The 24,639-nt window shown below is 38.2% G+C and overlaps 1 protein-coding gene across 2 annotated transcripts in view; it reads right to left on the bottom strand.

Moving 5' to 3' along the window:
• LOC126203570 (microprocessor complex subunit DGCR8) overlaps positions 1-24,639 on the bottom strand; it is a 237,318-nt gene that overhangs the window by 127,988 nt on the left and 84,691 nt on the right. Inside the window, exons 2-4 of one of the 2 annotated variants that reach the window (XM_049937895.1) lie at positions 22,897-23,051; positions 20,821-21,782; positions 20,525-20,629 (exon numbers count right to left, since the gene is read on the bottom strand). In XM_049937895.1, the coding sequence (XP_049793852.1) occupies positions 20,525-20,629; positions 20,821-21,745 (1,030 nt within the window). In that variant the 5' untranslated portion in view covers positions 21,746-21,782; positions 22,897-23,051. The remainder of the gene's footprint in view (positions 1-20,524; positions 20,630-20,820; positions 21,783-22,896; positions 23,052-24,639) is intronic. The other variant, XM_049937896.1, reaches the window with a different exon arrangement.

Below are 24,639 nucleotides of genomic sequence, written 5' to 3'. Positions count from 1 at the left end.
GCCATAAAAGGCTTCAAATAGTGTTTTACCACTGACAGAACTTGGACTAGTTTGACTTAGTACATAACCCACCATATTAACTGCTTCAGCACAGAAATGTTTGGGCAGTCCTGAAATAATTGAATGCATAGTTTCAACCAAGGTGCGCATTTCCTTTTCAGCTCTTCTATTTTGCTGTGATGTGTAAATGGTGCTTCTTTGTTGAGTTGTGCCCTTTTTACTCAAAAAGTACCTAAATCAGTATAGTCCACTATCATTCCTCATGAGTTTAATTTTCAGGCCATGTACTCTTTCAATTTTTGCAATGAAATTCTGTATCAAACCTTTAACTTCATGCTTCTGTTTCATAAAGAATACTTTGTAATAACCTCAGCAGTCATCCTTCAAAAGAAAAAAATTTCTCACTCCTCCAAGTGAATGCATCTCCATATATCTGCAAGTATCTACATGAAGCAGTACAAGTGGGGCACTAGCTCTTGACAAACTGACAGGGAATGACAAGCAATGTTGTTTACCTGCCAAACACACTTCACAATGGCCAAAGTCATCAACGAAGTCCACTCCTTTACGTGACAATGTTCTGATGGCACAATTTTTTATGCTTAACACTCAAGTTTTCAACACATTTAGACAAATTTACCAAACCACTATCAGTATTGATCAATGAAGAGTCACTGGCGCCATTACTGTCAACCATAGAGTGTGTTTTATCTGCACATGTCAAAGTAAACACTGACAGCTCTGATTGTGTTTCATTTAGAAAAAACAACACATGACACATATTGAAACATTTGGATAGTGTACAAATGTCACTTTTACTTTTCAATAAATACATATCCTTTTCCAATACAATTCCTAATGACAACAGGTTGAATATACGTACGGTTTTGATCATTTTAACCCCATTCTAAGCAGACAATTATTCAGTACCATGCCCAATCACATCAAGAAGTTTACAGTTACAGTAACTTTCATCAAGCTTCACACACTGTCCACATTCTTGAACAATTCTCTCTTATTGCACATATGCTTGCTAGCACCTGCATCCATGCCAGTAACCTTGTAGGTCAGTTCCTTGACTCATAAATGCATTTACATCCCGAGCCTTTTTGCTTTCCTTGGACTTCAACAACCCACAATCTGACATCAAATTACCTCTTTTCTTACAATAATTGCAGCTTCTAGTTTCTGTCTTCACTTTATTTTCACAGTCCTTTGGAAAATGGCCTTCCATACCACAAGCAAACAGGTAATTTCTGCTGTCTGCTTACATTGGCCAAAGTTACTGCCGGCTGATGAGACTGTTTCTCTCTTTCTCAATGACCAATCTTGAAGTTAACTCCTTAAGTCTTTGCTTCTCAAAGGGAATGGCCTCCCATGCTGAATGGAAATGTTTGTATCTCTCTGGCAATGATATCAGCACCTTGGTTGTTGTCATTTTCTCTGATAGTGTTTCACCCATTTGCTTCAGTTTAGTGTTGATTTCTTGTATCTTTGACATAACCTTAACCACCAAACTGTCACCAAATTGGATCATGAAAAATTTGTGGTGAAGTAGGTCAGTGTTCACTGCAGGATGTTTCTCATACATGGTCTTCAGTCTAGTCCACATACCAGCTGATATCATACATGAAAGTAGGTGAGTGGTGCTACATCCATCCACATCACAATAAGTTCCTGTGCTTTTGCGTTGTTTTCCAGCCATGTGTTTTTCTCAGTTTCTTTCTCCTTCAGAGGCTTAATAGCTATGCCAATGACAATATCCCAAAAGCCTTTTACTCTTAATATTGCTTCCATCTGGAATTTCTACTATGACCAATTGTCCCCTCCAAACAATTTCAAGCAGTGACGCATTGACTGTTCCACTGCACCACTATGCCAGTAATGTCAAATCTGCTGTTTTTTATGGAAAAAATTACCCTCTGTCAGTACCTGAAAAACAGACTTCTTACCTGGACCCAGAACCTGTAATAAGACACAGCAAATGAAACTCGATAATGAGTCTGTTTGTACAGGGTTTATTTAGATATGTAACAGCTTACATTCAATGGCAGATAATGATAATGCTCACAGAGGATAAACAAAAACAAAGTGAGTGAAAAATGGAGGTTAACAAAACCAAAAGAAAAACAGTGTTGACACCTGGAAATAACATTAACATTGTACTACAAACAGTTAACAACAAATCACTGGAATAAAGTAAAAGACTTAATTCTCTTTCTGAAAACTGTTTTAATCACTTTACCACTTTTTATCTGGAACTAAACATATATTACATATATTATACTCATAGTTTACTTAAGTCATGAATTAGCAACATTAACTGATACTCATTTACAAGGGATGACATTTCTCTCTTCATTTCTTTATAGAAATAATAAATGTATTGTAACTCAATGTTCAAGGCCTGCAGTCATGAAATCAAATTTCTATAAGCCATAATTCGTATCACTTCAGGTTACCTTAATAGCCTCGGCTGTTATTGAATTTAGCACGTGTTAAAACTCAGGAGCAAGTAAGAAACACTTCTTTTTTTTCCCCCTCCAAAAAGATTCCTGCCCCAAGGTACAGGCCTCCAAAAGAAGACACTGCAAACACCATTTGGAAGATGCGAATTCCGAAAAAAATTTTAAAATGCTGTATCTCTGTAACAGTTTTAGATAATTTATCAGAGTTTTTTTTTTATTTTAAAGATAATTGCTTTGTGATTACAATGGTATCCTCCATTTGGACATATCTGTCAAAGTTCTTTTACTTTCGCCTACTGAATTTTTTTTTTTATAATTTACAGATTTTTTATTTTTTATTTTTTTTTTTTCAAAAATGCCAATCCAGAAAAGTTAGATTTTTTCCTGCTGATTAGGACTATATTCTCTGCAAATGAGAGCTTCCACTTTTAAGTTGGACAGGTTTTATTTTTAAAAATCTTTTTTTTAACTTTCAAGAGTAATGTATGTCTTCATTGAAGTTGTTTCTTATTAATTTCTTTGTTACAATGTTTATTTCTATTGTCTTGGTTGCAGTTATTTCTTATCACTTTCATTGTTGCAGATATTTCTTACACTTCCTTGTAGTTTCTTGTCAGTTTCTTTGCCGTGGTTGGTTCATTGCAGATTTCTGTATTGTAGATGTTCAGTGCTAATTTGTTTACTGAAAGGGCTTCTAAGAAATCTGAGACCATCCAGTGAGTTCTGTGTTTTCGTGAGGAATTTGCCAGTTGACACAGTTGCAGCATGTTTTGTGAAAAAGACTGTTTGAAATGTCTTCTGACTGGTGCCACAGGAGTGAAGTGTGCTGACTATTTGCATATCCATAAAAGAGTGATATATAAGATGAACAACAAAACACACTTTGTTCAAGTTGGGAAAAAGTGTGTCATTTGAAGAGTCTGTTTCAAAGTTAAGATGTTTCCAGTGATGAATTTGTGTGTTCTAAATGTTTTGACAGAATAACAACAATTATAGTATCTGAACAAGGTGAAGCCTCTCCTGATGCAGATTTTGCATCAATAGAGCAAGAATTAAATACCTTGAATCAGTCAACTACAGAGGTAGGTGTTAGTCTTGTTAAGAAACCATGGTCACTGAAGCCGAGTCATAAGCTCTACGCATCAAGAAAGTGCAGAGAAATTACTAAGGCTATGGATGAATACACTACACCAAAACTGACCACACTCGTCAAAGTAGAAATTCCATCTTCAGAAGAAAATGAACCAAAGCCCTCTTGCACCTCTTGCCAGGAAATTTTCACAAATATCAATTCAGCTGTTGAATACTGTGCATCACACAGTGAAAATGTGCAAGTTTTAACTATTATTCCAGATATATTTTGAAAGAAAACAATTCTGAACCACGTTCCATCAGTATCAAAAAACATGGTAGACAAACCGAGAAATGTGAGGTCTGTAAAAGGAGTCTTTGGAAGGCCAGATCCCTATTATGGTCATCGTGTAGAAGCAGCTTAAGTTCAAATAGTGCAGTCATTTTATCTGGAAGATAAATAGGACCATTCTCACCAGAGTGCCAACAAAAAAGACACTATAACTGTAACAGTTGAAGGTAAAAAAGTTATGAAAGTGAAGAGGTACATGACTGGCAGTATTAAAGAAACTTTAGCAGTTTAAAAGAGCAACTATGCAACTTCACATATTTGAAGATCAAAATTTTATGCACTGCAACCTAAGTGGGTAGTTCCACACCCACCTAGAGATGTCTATGTGTGTACTGCGTGAATTTTGAACTTTGTGTGGTAACTTTGAAGAACTTACTGGAGCATGTGACATGTGACACCTTGGTTTGATGTGTGAAGTCATCAGTAGCCTGTGACATAAAGCGAGAGACTTGTTTGTTTCAAGAATGTGGTGACTGCCCTGGAAAGGGAGGACTGTCTTTACAGACACTTGGCCTGGAGGACATAGGAATTCAGGAGACACATTTATGGACTCAAAGTGATGGGCAAATTCATATTGCACGCAGTTTAAAGAGCAAGAAATTTTGGTTGTTTGGCCAACGCCTCAGAAACAGCAGGTTAATATTCAGATTCACAACCTGAGAAGGGTGATGTTTGTGGATTGTACATATGACTGTGACTGGTGTATTGCAGAGATTATAGATACCAGTTATGAGTTAAACGAAACTGTAGTGAACTTTATGCTACCACATGGACCAGCTGCTGGATATAGGTTTCCAGCTGAAGGACAGCAACAACGACATTAGTGCTCACTTCCTGTTCACAATGTTTTGAAGACTGTAAGTGCTCCAGTTCCTATTGGTTCAACAGGAAGGCATTAATATATATCAAAGGAAGATACTGAAGCAGTGGAACACACTTTTAGTTCATTGACTGGCTTATTTCACTACAAAACAGAGTGCACAGAAGTTGTATAAATTGAAGCTTTGAGGTCTTTGGACCTTTCACATACATTTTGTGACCATTTAAAATACTTGAAAAATGGGCCTCTTACTCATCTTTAAAAACTAAAATTATGTTAAATACGGCTAGGTTTTGATTCTTATGAGCCTGTTATGTGATAATAAAACAGGTTTTATGTATGACAAACATTTCGGTTGTTTATAAAACATGTTCAACCTAAAAGTGGAAGCTCTCCTTTTCAGGGAATGTAGAACCATAAGGTACTAATCAACAGAAAAAAATCAAAACTTTATGGATTGGCACTTTTGAAATTTGTTTTCCATAAATTATAAAAAATTTCAGAACACTATAGTAAAAGAACTTTGACAGTTAAATCCAAATGGAGAATTTATTTGTAATCATAAAGCAATCATCTTTCAAATAACAAAAAAAACCAATAAAATATCTAGAACTATTACAGAGACACAGCATTTTAATATTTTTTCCCAAAATTCACATCTTCAAAATGGTATGCACAGTGTCATCTTCGGAGGTCTGTGTATTGGAGCAGAAATTTTTTTGGAGGAAACAAAAAAAAAAGTATGTTCCTTACTTAGTCCTTCATTTTAACACATGGTAAATTTAATAACATCCGAGACTGAGACTATGAAGGTAAGATTTTTTCCTACCCTGCCTGAATTGATATGGACTATGCCATCACATTTTATGCACTTCTTTTGGTGTGACACATGATCCACACTCATTCTAAGGATTTCTTCCTATCACTTACTGCTACTTTTTCCTTTGCAAATGCTTTTCATATAGAAGAAAAAAAAGATGCACTGTTGTTCAATTTCCAGCTATGTTAATTGGCTCATAGGTTATCAAACGGAAGCATACCTAATAAAGCACTACTTGGTTCAAACCACACCTAGTGTCAAGAACAGATTTACTTTTTGTATTTCTCAAATGGGTAGGTTTTCTACATCTAAATCCATACTCTGCAGAGCTGAAGCACATGGCAGCAGGTACCACTTATTAGGGTTTCTTCCCATCACATTTTTGTGTGGAGTACAGGAAGAGTGCTTCGTTGAGAGCCTCTGTGTGAGCTGATGTTAATCTAAAGTTGTCTTCTCGGTCCTCATGGAAACTATACGTTAGCATTGTACTGCATTCCTAATTTGCTGACTAATTACCGGGTCCTGGAACTTTGTTAAGTAGGCTCTCACAGGATTGTTGGTGCCTTACCTTCATGGGTCTACTTGTTCAAGTATTTACGCATTTCTGTGATGATCTCCCAAAGGTCAAATAATCCTATCACCAACTGTGTTATCCTTCTCTGTGTGCGTTCAATATCTTCAGGTTCTACTTGGTATGGGTCTCACATACTACCTTTGGATGAGTTGCATGAGTGTTCTGTAAGGAATTTTCTTTGTAGAGTGACTGTATTTTCCCAGTATCATAATAATGAATCTAACCCTGCAACCTCCTTTACTTATACTCAGCAGGCATTATTCAATTTTGCATTACTACAGTTGTTACACCCAGCTATTTGTATGTGTTGACTGATTCCAGTTGTTATTCATCGATATTGTAGTCACAGGTTAGTATAATTTTGCAATTTACATTTAAAACATATTGTCAATTTTTGTACTGTGGAATCATATCAAGATGTGCCTGAATATCTGTGCAGCCAGAGTGCTTAATTCTTGGTAACTGCATCACTACAAAAGGCCTGAAATTACTTGGTGATTTTTGTTACATGGGCATTAAGAGACAAAACTTAACAATAAAAAACCACAGAAACATGTCTTGAGCTATGGTCTAATGTCCATACAACAAAAATTTCCAAGGACACAAATACAACAAGGGTCCTGTCACACTTCTCAGGGGTTGCCTGAAGTTGCTTCTGCCAATTACTCTCCATCTGGGATAATAAGCTACATCCTTCTTGCCAAGAAATCCTCAATCCAGGCACAAATTTAGTCCCTTATCATTACACATTAATTAATGATATTGGTGTGTTATCAAATCAAATGCTTTTTAGAAGTCAAGAAATACTGCATCTACTTGACTGCCTTGATCCATGGCTTTCAGGATGTCACTTGAGAAAAGCACAAGTTGGGTTTAGAATGACCAGTACTTTTAGAATCCATAGTTTTTGGTGTGGATTGGGTCACTGAGGTACCTCGTTAACTTTGAATTCAGAATATGTTTTAATATTTTACAGCAGGTGCATTTCTATGATATCGGGCTGTAGTGTTGTTGATCATTTCTGCTATCCTTTTTGTAGAAAGACCGATGTGCTTTTTTCCAACTATTGGGCACAGGTTTTTTTGTTTGAAGGACTTACAGCATGTTAAGATTAAAATGATGCTAACTCAGCTGCACATTTTCTACAGAATCAGCCAAGAATTCTATATGGCCATGGGGCATTGTTTCATTTTAATAATTTCAGCTTTAACCTAAAGCCACTGACAATAACACTAACGTCTGTATCACTCATCTCAGCAATTGTACAAGAATTAAACAGAGCAGTATTTCTAAAGGAACATTTCAAAACAGAGTTCAGCATTTCTGCTTCCGCTTTGCTGTCCTCATTTTCAGTTCCTGTGTCATCCGTGACTGACTGGACACTCACTGTGTTGTTTTCAAGTTACAAGTTAAACTTTAAAAAAAGCCACATTTTTTTCATTATTCTTCCATTTTTGATCTATTTCCATGCCAAAATTTTGGCATGACTTCGAAAATTTGGATTCAGCACGCTCAAAAACATACAGAAAGCTTGTAAAAAAATAAATAAAATAAAATAAAACAAACTATGAAACTTTCCGCTATCTGGTCTTTTTGAGCACCATCTGACTGAACTAATTTAGAAGCATGAAAAACTAGCTTCTGCTTAAAATTGTGCACAGTGCATCATAAGGTGCAAAGTTTAATTTATTATTTCTTTACTACTCATTCTCTTCACAAAACGCTTTGCAGACAGTGTCTAAATATATCACTGAATGTACTGACAAAATTATACCACTGTACGACATACAGTTCAGGAGGTACACCCACACTCTGCTGCAGAGTGAAAATTTCATTATGCAGACTATATTCATCAAGTGTTTCGTAGTACTGAGAGTACTTAGCAACTTTAAACAAAGTTTAAGTATAACTTCCAATTTTTTTTTTCTAAACTGGTTCTTAGATACATGCTTAATGTCAAATATTTAACACATTAACTCATTTGTAAAGTAATCGCACATTTAAAGCTATTTTATACATCGGAGTTCAATTCTCTGAAGAACTGGGGTTTATGGTAATATACTAACCGGATACTCCGCTTTGCCTGGGTACTTATTTCCTCTTCCACATGGCTCCTCATGCAACCCCTCTCTTTTCCACCTGCCTGCTCACAATCTTCCTCCTCACACTCTTTCTGTCTTCCACCCCACACCCTCTTTTTCTTCCAGCTATCTTCTCTTATTCTCGTCCTTTTTCTTTCTGTCCCCTCCTCTCTCTATATATCCTTTTCCTTATGGCCCCCTCTCTGTCCTTTTCCTTCTCCCCCTCCCTCTGTGTTCATCTCCTCCTTCCCCCATCCTTCTGTCCATCTCTTCCTCCCCACCTCTCTCTCTCTCTCTCTCTCTCTCTCTCTCTCTCTCTCTCTCTCCTCCTCCTCCTCCTCCTCCTCCTCACCCACCCCTCTTTCTCCATCTCTTCCTTCCCACCTCTCTCTATCCATATCCTCCTGCTGCCCCCTCTCTCCATCTCCTACTCCCCCTGTCTTTCTCCATCTCCTACTCCCTGTCTGCCTGTCCATCTCCTCCTCCACATCTCTCTGTTTATCTACTCCCCTTCCCCCTCTCTGTCTGTCTATTCTCCCCTCCCCCTCTACATCTGTCCCCCCTCTCTCCACCCCTTTGTCAATCTCCTCCTACCTCTCTCTGCTCACCACCTGTGCCACGCCCACCTCAATGGGAGGTAGGTGGTTCTCAGCCCCACAGTACTTCTTTCCAGACTATTAAGTTTCATGTGTACCAAGACTGGTTGAAATCGAATAGGTGGTTTGGAAGAAGATGTGGAACAAAGATGCTTACATCCATTTTACACAGGGTGTTCAAAAAAAGTAATCAATACTTTGAGAGATAATAGTACTCATCAAAACGAGAAAAATAGTCTGATGAACAAGGGTCTGGAAATGCATACTTTCTGTGATAAATGTGTTTACAGTAGGTGTTCAATGTCGCATCCACTATGACAATGCATTCATCTGCCCGACGACATAAGGCATGACGCACCCTTTTGAAGTATACCTGGTGGTGGTGGTTGCTCTGCATTGAAGATGCAACCCTGTAGTGTCCCCACATCGTTGATTGGTGTGGCACAGACCAATTCTTTCAAGTGTTCCCATAACCAAAACTCTAGGGCATTGAGGTCGGAGGAACGAGCAAAGTATACAATACGTTAATGACAATGTCCAGATAATGCAACCCAGTTAATCTTTGTTGTAGCGCTTATGGCCCTACTAATCTATCACCAATTACACCTGCCTATATGTTGATTGAGAATAGGTGTTGATGCCCCCTTTCCTGCATTGCTTGAGGATTTACATCTGCCTATAAATGCTGGTTATGGGAATTCACAACACCATCTTTTGTGAACTCTGCCTCAGCAGTAAATAAAATCTTGAATGGGAATAGTGGATCTGCAGCCCACTTCTACAGCAGCAACTGACAGAACTGCCCTCTGCCATGATGATCCTGTGGTCTTAGGGCCTGGACGCACCGTAGATGGTATGATATAGGCACAGCAATTGTCCATGAAGTACCCCCCCCCCCCCCCCCAGATAAGAAAAGTGGGACATGCCGTCTGATACTGCCAATCATCATCACACACTGGTCCCAGGTGTTTCTTCCACCAAACTGAGCACACTCTCATCTATGTCAAGCGTGCAGAATGTATGGGGCCTTTCACTGCTATTCTTCCGAGGTGCAAAGGTATCTGTGTCCCTCAGATGCTGGAAAAGTCTGCTGTACAGCTTATCAGAGAGCATTCTGAGTTATAGATATTTTTCAGTGTAAAGGGAACGGGCTCACAGGCTGCGTCCATTTGCTAACCCATAGCAGAATACCATATCTGCCATTTCACTTGTCAAGTAATGGGCTTCCAATTCGAACAACTGGTGGAAGAAAGAAAATGTAAATGTGCTACATCATTTGTACGTACAAACAGCACTATAACAATCTTCCCAGAATGTTCATCGCACTTTTAGTGCTGCTACTGAAGTTTGCTGAACACCTCTGCAACCCTCTCACACCATCTAAAAGAGCCCATGATGAAACACACCATTCTTTGTTGAAACTTGTCTATTTTCTATTAATCCAACCAGGTAAGAGTTCCACACTGGTGAGCAGTCAGACAAGAACAAGAGTTTTGTAAGACCATCCTTTTATGGATGTATTACATTTCCTTAGAATTCTTCCTATGAATCTCCATCTTGCATCTGCTTTTTCTATTATTTGTTGTATGTGATAATTCCACTTACGGCTGTTACAGGTGGTTATTCCTACATATTTTATGGTAGTTAGTGGTTCCAGCAATTTGTCATCAACAGTAGCTCTACAGTTGTGGATTTCTACTAATGGATATGCACAATATAACCTCTGCAGTTTTTCCTGCAAACTGCTAGCCTTCTGGGTCCTACCACACTTCCTGGAACATTCTTGAAGTTATCTTTACACTTATCTTTACATCTGTTGATTTTGTTCTGTTAAGAGCAACATGTTGATTTCTATCTACAAGGAAGTAATGAACCTGTCAGAAATCTGGTACGATACTCAATAAGATTTTTGTTTCACTAAACAGCAGTGCGTGTCCAATGCCTCCCTGAAGTCAAGGAACATATCATCAACCAGAGTGCTGTTGTCTACAGCGCTGTGAACCTCATGAGGAAATGGACCAAGCTGAGTTTTACAAGATCTTTGTTTGTGGAATCCAAATTGATTTTTACAGAAGAGATTTTCAATCTCCAAAACAATTGTAATATATGATCATAAAACATGATCTATAATTCTGTAACTGATTGACATCACTGATAAAGGCTCATAATTACACTGATCTGTCCTGTGACCCTTCTTGAAAACAGTAACAACTTGCTCATATTTCCAGTTGCTAGGCACCCTACATTGCTCCAGAAACCTATGATAAACTGCTGCTAGAAGGGAGCAAGTTCTTTCACATAATCTCTGTCGAATTTTGCAGGTATCTCATCTGTTCCAGATGTCTTCCCACTACTAAGCAACTGTAGTTGCTTTTCTACTTTGCAGTCATTTATCTCAATAGTAGCCATTTTGGCATTTGTGTGATGATTTAACAGACCAAATAATGAAGACCAAAAACGGTCAAATACGGGGGAAAGGTCATGTAGACAATAATTTCTGTACAGCAGTACGAATAAGTATCATGAGCAACATACTAAAAATCCCCACTGGTAGGATGCGAGTGTGAGGGTGGAGGGCGCGCGTTTATAGGCCCACTTTTGTATGTTTTTTTCGAACAACCCGAAAACTTTGACTTCAAGTGAAAATGTATCCCAGTATTAAATAAAATTGCATTAAATGTCCTACACGACATGTCCTATTCATTTTTTTTTTTCTTTTCTTCCTCTAGGATTTACAGTTTCCGCACTGCAGGGGATGGAAAACCGCAGATTATTAAAAATAATGTTTTAATGGTATAAAATTAATGTTTACTGTTAAATGATTGGGTTAAGAACAAATTTTAAATGTGTATACCATGTCTAAGTCCAGTATACCTGTATTAATGTCCGATTGTGTTCTGATGATGTAACAGGGTGGAGGGAGAAAGGAGGTCACTGGATTTTGGGCCTATACTTCCTTCCTTCTCATGTCTGCAAACTGAATAGTGAGCAGGTGATTCCCCATTCAGTCTACCCCACCAAGTTATAAGAAGAAATTACAGTGTGTTTCACAAAGTTATACTGAGCATCCATAGGGTGCTCTATAAATCATGGCGATGCAGTGCACAGACATGCTCAGGCATTTTTATTTTCCACAAATTTTATTAACACTACATGTAATACAGATACGGGTTACTCCCACTACTACTACTAATAATAATAATAATCTCTGAAGACTGTTCTACACTGCTAGAGGGGAAATTTAGTCTTAGTCATTCCATAGAGCAGCTTGGCATTGTTCCAAGGAAATAAACTTCCCCCGCCACGACCAACTCACTTTTCCTTTTTCAGACACATCATACCTCTCCAGAATTTCCTGACATGCTCGCTTATGTGAGTAGACAAAATAACTTCACTGAGCTTGTGTTCATATAGTGGAGTTATTTTCAGTTTATTAAATGAATACTTATAGCAGATGTTAAGTGAACTATTGTGTAAAAAAGTACAACAGGTGGAGATGTCAACTATCTAGCACTTTAAAGAGCTGTCCCAAGTGTGACACACTGTCAAAATGCACTTGATAATGTTGATTTCACTGTCTCTATCACTAGCCCCAGCCTCAGCTCTCCTACCCTCTGAAGAACAGACACTTAAACTGCCTACCTCTGAACAGAAGTAGGTCAACTAGCTGTTATGGAGCTTCAGATATTTCAATGTATGTCAAGCAATGCATTACAGCAGATTACTATTATAGGCATGAACATTATCAGTCACAATCCATTGGCCATATTCATATCCACATTATAAGATATGCTGTGGATGTGTGGTAAGTGGCTCCACTCAGTGCAGTCCACTTTAAAAGTGCCAGCAATTCCCTGACTGGAAGAAGTTTATGCAGTCTATCAGCAACACATTTAATGGAGAGGGAAGTGCAGTAACTTTCTGGTCATTCACTTATTCACTACCAAGTGACCACAACAAAATTATGCAGCTTTACTGTATGCTTTCAACAACAGACAGGAGCAAGATACCACATTTATCAATCCAATCCCTTTACCATCAGCACTACAAAGACCACTCACAACAGCACACAAATTATACACTTCACAGGGATTGTTTATAGGAATATATTTTACATAAAAGTTCACTTAACAACTGCAAATAAGTATTCACTTAATAAATAAAATAACTCCACTGCATTAACATGAGTTCAGTGAAGTTATTTTGTCTACTTACATTAGAGAACTGGACATGAAATGATGGGGAGACACAGTCTATAAACTGAAAAGCAAGCAGCATTTGTCATGTCATGGGGAAAGCTGACTTCCTGGACAGAATACAACAGCTGCTTTGCAGGATGATTAAGCATTAATTTCTCCTCTAGCAGTGTAGAACAGCCTGCAGAGATTTAAGTAGATTCTGTCCATATGTGTTTCTTATATTAGCATTATCAGTACCTCCTATCTGTATTCCATGTAACATTAACACACTTTGTGTAAAATACACTGCAGGGGATTCAGTATAACCTTATGAATCATCCTATAGTTGCTTCTTCCAACACAATGGGGTAGACACAGTGGAGAATCACCTGCTCATTCTTCAATTTGCAGGCATGTGAAGGAGGGACGTCCATGGTCACAATCAGCTGACCTAAGTCAGACCTCTCACTTCTACACTCCACCAGGCCTCTCTACCATGTTACACCACCATAAAACAATTTCTCCCTTAACAGAGGTCTAATGCACTTAGACATGGTACACACATTTAATATTTGTTCTTGACCCACTGCATTTAATAATAAACACTAACTCTATACTGTTGTTGCTGTTGTGATGGTCTTCAGTCCTGTGACTAGACTGGTTTGATGCAGCTCTCCATGCTACCCTATCCTGTGCAAGCTGCTTCATCTCCCAGTACTTACTACATCCTACATCCTTCTGAATCTGCTTAGTGTATTCGTCTCTTGGTCTCCCTCTACGATTTTTACCCGACACGCTGCCCTCCAATGCTAAATTTGTGATCCCTTGATGCCTCAGAACATGTACTACCAACTGGTCCCTTCTTCTTGTCAAGTTGTGCCACAAACTCCTCCCCAATTCTATTCAATACCTCCTCATTAGTTATGTGATTTACCCACCTAATCTTCAGCATTCTTCTGTAGCACCACATTTTAAAGCTTCTACTCTTCTTGTCCAGACTATTTATTGACCATGTTTCACTTCCATACATGGCTGCACTCCATACAAGTACTTTCAGAAACGACTTCCTGACACTTAAATCTATACTCGATGTTAACAAATTTCTCTTCTTCAGAAACGCTTTCCTTGCCATTGCCGATCTACATTTTATATCTTCTCTACTTCGACCATCGTCAGTTATTTTGCTCCCCAAATAGCAAAGCTCCTTTACTGCTTTAAGTGTCTCCTTTCCTAATCTAATTCCCTCAGCATCACCCGGCTTAATTCGACTACATTCCATTATCCTCATTTTGCTTTTGTTGATGTTCATCTTATATCCTCCTTTCAAGACACTGTCCATTCCGTTCAACTGCTCTTCCAAGTCCTTTGCTGTCTCTGACAGAATTACAATGTCATTGGCAAACCTCAAAGTTTTTATTTCTTCTCCATGGATTTTAACACCTACTCCGAATTTTTCTTTTGTTTCTTTTACGGCTTGCTCAATATACAGATTGAATAACATCGGAGAGAGGCTACAACCCTGTCTCACTCCCTTCCCAACCACTGCTTCCCTTTCATGTCCCTCGACTCTTATAATTGCCATCTGCTTTCTGTACAAATTGTAAATAGCCTTTCGCTCCCTGTATTTTACCCCTGCCACGTTAAGAATTTGAAATAGTATTCCAGTCAACATTGTCAGAAGCTTTCTCTAAGTCTACAAATGCTAGAAATGTAGGTTTGCCTTTCTTCTAAGATAAGTTGTAAGGTCAGTATTGCCTCACGTGTTCCAACATTTCTACGGAATCGAAACTGATCTTCCCCGAGGTTGGCTTCTACCAGTTTTTCCATTCATCTGTAAAGAATTTGTGTTAGTATTTTGCAGCTGTGACTTATTAAACAGATAGTTCGGTAATTTTCACATCTGTCAACACCTGCTTTCTTTGGGATTGGAATTATTATATTCTTCTTGAAGTCTGAGGGTATTTCGCTTGTCTCATACATCTTGCTCACCAGTTGGTAGAGTTTTGCCAGGCTGGCTCTTCCAAGGCCGTCAGTAGTTCTAATGGAATGTTGTCTACTCCCGGGGCCTTGTTTCGACTCAGGTCTTTCAGTGCTCTGTCAAACTCTTCACGCAGTATAGTATCTCCCGATTCATCTTCATCTACATCCTCTTCCATTTCTTAAAACAATATTTTTAATAATCTATAATTCTTCCATCCCCTGCAACGTGGAAACTATTAGTCCTGGAGAAAAAATTAACAGGCCATTTTTGGCAGGAAATTAAATGTACTTTAATTTTAAATTGGGAAACATTTTCTCTAGACGCTGTGGTTTTCAGCTATTGCCGAAAAACATACAAAAGTGACCTTTAAAAGCCCCACCAACCCTACACTTCATCCCCCCTCCCAGGTGGGGTTTTTAGTTTGGTCTTGAGAACATTCCCTTATACTACTGCACAAATATTTGTGACCACTATTTTTTCCCCTAATTTTCCTTCATTGACTGGCCTAGAATGGAGAGACTGTACTATGATAGGAAAATAATTTCAGCAGACCAAATTCAGTATTTTGACTTTCTGTCTGTCATCTTCCATTGTGGTGCCAATATGGCCTTGAGTGACTGAATAGATGATTTACTCACCAACTGGCAGCTGGGAAAAACACATTAAAAGATGTGGAAGTATTTCCAGACACTGATGAATAGATGATTTGGTCCACTTCCTGATTTTACATATGACCAAAACTTTTTACCAAAACAAATGTTGCTACATTCCCACTGAAGCTTGTAAGCACCTGCAGTGCAGAGAGCATATACGTAATTCTCTGTGGTCTCAACAGATCTCAGATGTTGTGGCTGCTCTGAAATGTTGCCTCAATTCCTCAAGCACAGCGACTAGCTATGTGGTCATGTACAGTAAGTGAGCAACAGGAGTTATTCTCCTGGTTATCTACATTGTCTTCAATGGCCCTCACTGCTCATTATGAAGTTTATTATTGTCTCAGTTTGCACAGAATTTTGTGCAGAGTTCCTTTTGTTCATGTTAAAGGTTATACGCATTCCTTATATGGCGAGCTCGAGCTGTTAGCATATGTAACACAGCATTCTTTGTTGCTGGATGATGGTGCAACGCAACATGTAAATATCTGGTGACATGCATTGATTTCCTACACACCTTATATCCAGTTCGACACTAGGTGTTCTATATAGTTCTACATTCAGAAAAGAGGGAACACTATTATTCCCAACTTCCTGCATAACGTGTGATTTTTTACAAATATAGTTCAAGTGCACGAAACTTGCATAATAATTCTTTTCCATTAGATCATGTGATGAATGTGACATCAATTTGCCTCAGCCAACAATGCAGACGTGGCAGTACAGAACTTCACATTCCCTACCAACTGAAGTTAGTTGATGACAGGCACACCAACTTGGAAATATCTGGCAGTATTACTCCTGTAAGAGGTTAATGGTCTGAGCTACAAGCACATTCATGAACAGAGATCTTATGTCAAAGGTGACCATTACATCCATAGAGGTTTCCATATGACTTCAATGAAATTTGTGGATTGCTGAATGTATAAGTTTGTGATCAACCAGGTGACATGAATTGTGGACCAGATGTTACACCAAACAGGATGAGAGGAAATTGATCCTACAGACAATTGGTGTTACAGGGCAGTCCTCATCATCATAGTTTCGTATCCCAAATATTCTTGGTGGCACAGGAATTTTCTACAGGAAACATTACAATAATCATGGACACTACAATGTATGTAGGTGAAATGAGTGAACTATATATGCAAGAAAATGCAGTTTCTAACAAAGTGTTCCCGAATCAATGCTGACACATCTAAGGGATAATATAGGAAATTCCCTTCCCATGCATGAAACGCATCAATGACCACATAGGCAAAGTGCTGTGCCATGGAGGAATTAAGCATATATTTCAGTGTGTCCGCAATATCCAAGATCAATAAAGCCACACAAAGAATTCTATAGACACTCTCCACACTACAGGAATTTACGAACTTCAGTATGGATGTAAAGAGTTGGCAAAAACAAAAGGTCAAATAGAACTTCTGTGTCAGGGTACAGCACAGTAAATCAGTAACAGCTGAACTCTACATAGATTGTAGCTGAACCATCTACTTTCAAGAAGACTATTTGCTTTCCAACAGCTTTCTATTATTCAAGTAGTATACTCTTTGGATAATATGTTGATCTACTTCTCTTACATTTTAAAGCATGGTTTTATACAACATATAAATGCATATTTTGTCTGTTTTGTGAGTAAGCATCATATTTTCGAAAATCTTTAATTGTGCTGCACATTTTTAATTAAAATACTTATAATTTTTAAAACAAATGGACATTTTAAACTGTGTGTTTTCTTGTTCAGCTGTTGTGAAAGGTTATTTTTATGTATTTATTTATGCTTTTTCCTTCTTTCCAATTCACTGCTTGAAATTACCCTTTGCATTTTGTCATGTAGTACGTGGCCTTGGTTCCTGGACTTCCCTGATCTCTCCCTGCAAAGCTGAACCAACATGGGTATTAAGGGGTTAGTTGGAACTGTGTCTTTTTGGAGCCGCCTACAATGTAACACCAAGTACCTGTTTTAACATTATTATTTAATTTGTATGCAATTTTTTTTAATTTTTCATTTCATAATATTCATAACATGTAAATTAATACAGCACTAAAGTGATTAATGGCTCATTTGTGAAGCCTTCTTCAGTCACCTTACTTCAGTTGACTCCTTGCTCTGTCTACAGAAAATCAGTTCACTTTTGTGGTGAGCAGTGACTGCTAACTAGTGGCTTGGTGGTGTGTTTTAAGTTCTTCACGATTAAGTGTGATGCAAAAAGCAAAAACAAGTATTCAGTCTAGATTGCAACAGTACAAGCAGGAGTTTGAGGGGGAGATGATAATGACAGATGGCAAAATACTTCATTACTATGCATGAGAAAAAATTGTTAATATTGAAAAACGTTTGCAAGTAGTTCAGCATGTGGACACCTACAAACACAAAGACAATGTACGATGCAAATTCATGAAAAATTACTCTCATCCAGATGATGTTAGTTGAATGTTCTGCCAGTACTTTTTCATAGTTTTCTTTTGGTTTGTGCAAAGCCTTTTTGTCAGTAGTTTTACTGCTGTAGAAATTAACTAATCCTGTTCTTATAAATTTAACTGAAAGGTATACAAAGAGTAAAGTGCCAGACGAATCCACTAGGCATTGAAATTATGTACAGTGGTGCTACAACCAAACTGTTAAAAGAATAAGGGATCAGTTTCAAAATATTTTTATACTGGTGTCAATTGGCGAAACACAAGACCGTGAGGGATGGTTTATTTCAAATATTGTAAATGCATTTCTTGACAATAAGGTGTGGTCTGTACTGTATGTGCAACAGAGCAGTTTCAAATGACAAATAGCTTGGCAGTTTCCCAATTTTTTTATCGCTTTCATGAATTTACTATAGCCAAATGGCATTCAATATGAGAGTGTATTTTTTGTCTGTGACTGATGCAGCTCTCAAAGTTATATTTCCCAATAACACACATTTAACTTGCCTTGCTCATGAGTTACATTGTGTTGCTGAAACTGGTCACGCAAATTTTCATCCTGCTGACAAGTTGGTGTCTGCTGTTAAGATAATTTCCTGCATTTTTGTTAATGTTTCATTGTCAATCATTTACAGGGATTTATGTAAGTCATTTTTGTACTACCATGATGCCACTTCAGTTTTTATATCATTTTATGTGAACAGTTTATGTGCACATTTCAGATTTATTGGTGCATAAAGGCATACACATTTCAGGGATTATTACTGCATGAAAGTCCAGTCCCTAATTCACTATCCAGAAGAGGACACTTGCAAAATTGGTCAAAACATCATTTTTGTTATACAAGGCATTCAAATGAAACCCGGTCACTAGTGTAAGTAATGGTAACGATTTTACTAACTCAAAACTGTAGTTATACACAGTACACATACTCATAGTCGCCAAAACTGTTGGAATATTTATCCCGTTGTAACACTAGCTGGTTGATTCCATCCTTGAAGAAGCTAATAGGCTGCTGTAGGATCCAGGCCTGTACCCAGTTACATACTTCATTGCTTTGTTGTCCATTGTGAACCAATGTCCGCGAATAGCTCGTTTTAGAGGTCCAAACACATGAAAGTCACACGGCGAAAGGTCGGGACTTTACGACTGATGTTCCAGCGTTTCCCACCGAAACTGCTGCAATGTCATCTTCACCGCATTGGCTGTGCCCGGACAAGCATTATCGTGCAGGAGGGTAACACCATTGGACCACATGCCTCGGCGTTTCAACTTGATGGCTCGTCTAAGGTTCTGTAAAGTGGCTTGATAATGCTGGGCATTGATGGTGGTTCCCCATTCCAGAGATCGACAAGCACTGTGCCCTTGTGGTCAAAAAAGAAGCACATCTTGACCTTACCAGAGCTGGTTTGCACAGCCTTTGATTTCTTTGGAGATGGTGAAGTCTATGTTTACACTGCTTGCTCTGACGCTTGCTTTCCATTTCAAACTGGTGACATTTCATCACCTGTGACAATACGTGACAGAAATCCGTATGCCTCCTCATGATGAAGTTGCAGATGACTCAAAGACAGTGCCATTCGAGTACTGCGCTGCTCGGTGGTCAGTTGGTGGAGAGCCCACTGCACACAGATTTTTCGAAACTTCAAGTGTTGATGCATTATGGTGTTGGTGGTGCCCCCTCAAGGAATCATTTGCGCCATTCCACAACACATGAACGACTCAGACTGTGCTCTCCGTACACAGCCTTCACCCATCGATATATTTCATGGCAACTCCCTCTGCTGACAAAAATCTAATCACTCATTGTTCCTGCTTACTCACCTGCATGTTCAGTAGTGGACAATAACTTCTGTGGCCACCTTCTCTTCAGTGTGAAACCACACTGGCGCTATGCAACATCAAATGGTGCGTATGCGTCAGTCTCTCTACCAATAGATGATGCCACGATATCCACAGTTATGTGGTGCCAACCTTACGTGTAAGACAAAGGTAGACACACTGACCAGGTTTCATTTGAACGCACCTCATGCAGAGTTGTTTCAAAATTACAAAGTGATGTGTCCCAATACCCAAAAGGATTTTACTGACATCATCATCAGTAAATAGGACATTTTGAAGTTGAGGAGTATTTTTTGCAGTCTGAATAATTAAGCCAAGATCTTCATTCCATGTGACATACAATGTTCCACCACCAATGTACCACCACACCATGCATGGTGCCAGAGCTTATGGTAATAGAGGACTGGTAGCACTGACTTGTCCTCAGCTTGAGAACATTATCAGCTTTTACAAACCCAGTTTGTCGCCAAATACCAAGTTCACTGCAGTGCTTGCCACTTAGCATTACCAAGGAGGTATGTGGGACTGGTGGAATGCACCCCAACTTTAAAACCTAGTTTAAATTTAAGAGTAACAATTTACTTTTTTACTCCTGTGTTGAATTAGATAATTATGTCCAAGCAGTGCAAAATATATAAAAATTTATTCATAAGGTAAAACACAATACCTTCTAAAACAACTTTTTTCCTTTCTTTGAATGTTGGTTCACCGTTCTCCCCATTTTCTCCATTCTCTCCATTTTTAGCTTTCTTCTTGAATTCTTCTGGTAGACCTAAAATGTAATTCAGTACAGATGACAGTAATAAGCAAAATATACTACAGAATCGCTCGGCACTGTAAGCCTCCTTTAGTGATTTAATTAACTCTAGAACACTATTGAACTTTTTTTACTACAATGTGTTCTGCATATTAAATCAAAGGGCACAACATGTATTAACAGAAATACTTATACTTACAGCTTACCTTCCTCTAACATAGCTTCTATTTCTTCATCAGGTACATCTGAATCATCATCTGATTGGTTATAATCATCCTGGTCATCTTCCTCTTCATCATTATGGTCAAATTCATCCAGAACATCAAACTCTCGTAATGCCATGGATTCATCTCCAGCACAGGAAGAGTCCCTGCCTTGTTGTTGATCACTTTCTTGGGTAGCATCATGTTCATCATCGTCATTTCTTTCATCTCCACTTTCTTCTACTATTGTATGACTTATACTTTCCTGTATTTCTTTGTGGCACTCACTTTCTTCTGCTACTACACGGTTCATTTCACGTGCCACAATCTCTCTTTCCCTGCCTGCAGTAACATTTTCACTAGAAATATTTATCTCCTTTGTGGAATCACTTTCTTCAGTACAATGTTCATTCCCATTTTGAGTGACAGTGTTAGTACACACTTGTGACTCAACACTGTCCTCTGCATTACTAATGTTTTCATTAACCTGAGTTACAGTCTTTGTTCCTATACTGTCTTTCCTTTGTAATGTCAATTCCTTCATCATCTTGTTATTATCAACAGTTGTTTCCTCAGATGGACTGCTTTCACACTGAGACTGTTGCCCTTCTTTTTTCTCAGTACCAATATTTCTGCTGTCTGCTATTCTCTCATCCCAGGAATCTCTGCTACTACTCCCATTTTCACTGTCCAATTCCATTTTAAGGCGTTTATAAAATTCCGATTCATCTACATCAATTCCAGCATCATCATCAAAATCACTGCTCGGATATGTGGGACTTTCCTCTGCAGGTGCATCAATGGGCTCACTCTTAATCACAACCTCTTGACCTACTGGTAACATTAAATTGGTCAAATGTGGACACTTTCTACTATCATCACAGCTACCTGTACTGTCTGTTGAGTGTTTACGTTTTTGTCGCACCATTTTGACTACCTTTAATAGAGAATCTTGTTAAATAATACTGAAACAGAGGAATAACACAAGATAATAAATGTGTTCAGCACAATCAATAAAACAGCATCATGAATGTTTAAAAATTACATATACACATCTACAAATGAAATTAACATATTAGCAAGAGCAGAGGTTCCAAATAGATCAATGAAAATATAAGCAAGAGATTACAGTTAGGGATCTTTCAGTTACAGACAAAAAATTAAAAACTAAAAAAACTATGTCACGCACAAAAAAAACTACAAGATACAGTAAAAAATTAGGAGTCTTATATCTACATCTATACTCTAAAAACTGATATGAGTGCATGGCAGATGGTACATCCTATTGTACCAGTTATTAGGTTTTCTTTGTGCTCCATTCAGATATTGAGCATGGGAAGAATGTGTGTTTAAATGCCTGTGTGTGTTGTAATTAATCTAATCTTGTCCTCACATTCCAATGTGAACAATAATTGGGGGTTGTAATATATTCCTAGAGTCATTATGTAAAGCTGTCTTTTTTTTTAACTTTATAAGTAGGCTTTCTTGGGACAGTCTGTACATATCTTCAAGATATGTTCAGTTTCTTCAGCATCTCTGTGACTTTCTCCCACCAGTCACACAAACCTGTCACCGTCTGTGACGGCCTACTCTGAGAAAGTTCAATATCCCCCATTAGTCCTATTTGGCATGGATCCCATACACTTTGACAATATTCCAGAATGGGTCACATGGTCCTTTGCAGACTGATTGCATTTTAAGAGTCTTTGCACCACTCTGAAATCTTATCAAGATCTAATTGAATATTTATGCAGCTTCTTTCAGATTGTACATACACCACTATAGATAACAGCATCATTTGAAAAATGTCTTAGCTCACTACCAATATTGTCTGCAAGGTATCTAATATGCAACACAAACAGCAAGGATCACGACACACTTCCCTGAGGCGAACCCGAAGTTACTTTTACATTTGATGATGACACTCCATCCAAGGTAACACGCTGTGTCCTCCCTACCAAAAAGTATTAAATCCAGTCACAAAATTCGTATGATAGCCCTTATGACTGTACTTTAGGCAATAAGCTTAGTTGTGGTAATGAGTCCAATACTTAAGAAATCAAGATATACTGCATCTACCTGTCTGCTTTGATCCAGAGCTTTCAGTACGTCATGTGAGAAAAGTGAGAATTGGGTTTCACATGACTGATGTTTTCAGAATCCAGCTGGTTGGCATGGAGGATGTCATTCTCTTCTTTTAAGCTTGAGCCATAGTTCTTCCACATGCTCCTGCCCTGTGATGAATATTTCAAATTCCTCACTGAGATATGACATTACTGATTTTTTATGTAGTTCACTGAACATATCTATCTTTCTGCTTATTTTAGTTGTCCTTTGTACATTGGTTGTTGCCACAACCGCATCATAGTCATTGAAACCAGTTTTGATGCGGACATCCTCAAAGAGTTCAGGTCTACTTGCTGCCATTAGCTCTAAAATATTTCCAATTTGAGTGTGTTCCAAGCTGTCTGTTCTAGGTAGCTTTCAGAGAAGGCATTTAGTAATGTTTCACAAGGTGTCCTGTCACACACTCCACTAACAAAACTGTAATTTTCCCAGTTGACTGTTGGGTGGCTGACGACTCCAATGATGACTAGGGAACTTACTATACAAGCAAAAGGCAGTTTTCTGTAAAGTTTTCATTATATCAGGAGGTGAGTCACAATTTTATGATGACCCTGATACAGTATTTTGCCAAATCAAACTCACATGCAGCTTACATTTCTATCTTGGTGGATTTGAGTTTCTTGTCTACTGCAACAAATACACCATCTCCATTTCCCATTAGCCTAGTCTTTCAATAAACACATACATTTTCCCCAAAAATCTCATTACTACCAGTTTCAGATATCAGCCAGCTTTCTGTACCTAGTATTACATAAGATTCACTGCATTTTAGTAGCACTTCAAACTCCAGCTCTCAGTTGCAAATGTTTTGGCAGTTAACCACAAGGAAGAATTTTTTGGATCTTGCACTCTGGGTGGAGAGTCACCTAAGCTAAAAATCCCTTGTGTGCACCCCACACACAGTCAGCTATCTGGGTAGCAGTCTCTGATGTGTACCACACATATGACCCATAAAGGGGATCCTACAGTTCTAAATTCTACAGATTACAAGATCAGGTGTGTGTGTGTGTGTGTGTGTGTGTGTGTGTGTGTGTGTGTTTTAGATATTGGTGCTTTATTATAATGTCAATATACAAATATGGAACCAATTATTTAGAGATACAAATAACAACCAAATTAACATGTACATAATGAGAAAAATGTATGAATAATATTCCAAAAATTCCGCATCTTACCTAAAAGATAACAGGAACTCACCTGGCACAGAAAATTTGTCATTAGTTCTAAGACTGGAGGGCAATGAAAGAACAAGGTAACTGATAAACAGCGAAACACAAAAAGTGTGTGTGACAAACAATGCTTGTTGGGTTTAAAAAGTGCATCAGCCCCACGTCACCCTCAACATACTTTATTTCCAGTTATTTTAAATGAGCAGAGCACGTCTTACAACCATTGTTGTGAACAATACACAGAAATGACTTACACGAGAAGCTAACCCAACTCATATGGCTAATAGATGATGAAAATGATTTTAAAATATGGATATGTGTATGTTCCATCACCCATCAAGTTCATTTATCAGTAAAACTGTGAGTGTGTAATCGACGTTTGGAGGTTAATGAATGTAAGGACTGCAGAAGTGCAAGTCACTGCATAAACAAAATCATCAGGGAATCCTTCCAGAATGTTGAGCAGCATGGTTTTGATCTACTTGCATCCATCTGTTTCTTTATTGACACATATCCTCAATCATCA

This window comes from Schistocerca nitens, chromosome 9, assembly GCF_023898315.1.
Source record: "Schistocerca nitens isolate TAMUIC-IGC-003100 chromosome 9, iqSchNite1.1, whole genome shotgun sequence".
Taxonomy (NCBI): Eukaryota; Metazoa; Arthropoda; class Insecta; order Orthoptera; family Acrididae; genus Schistocerca; species Schistocerca nitens.
The sequence above is the reverse complement of the archived record's forward strand: the minus strand, read 5'-3'. Positions and strand labels throughout refer to the sequence as shown.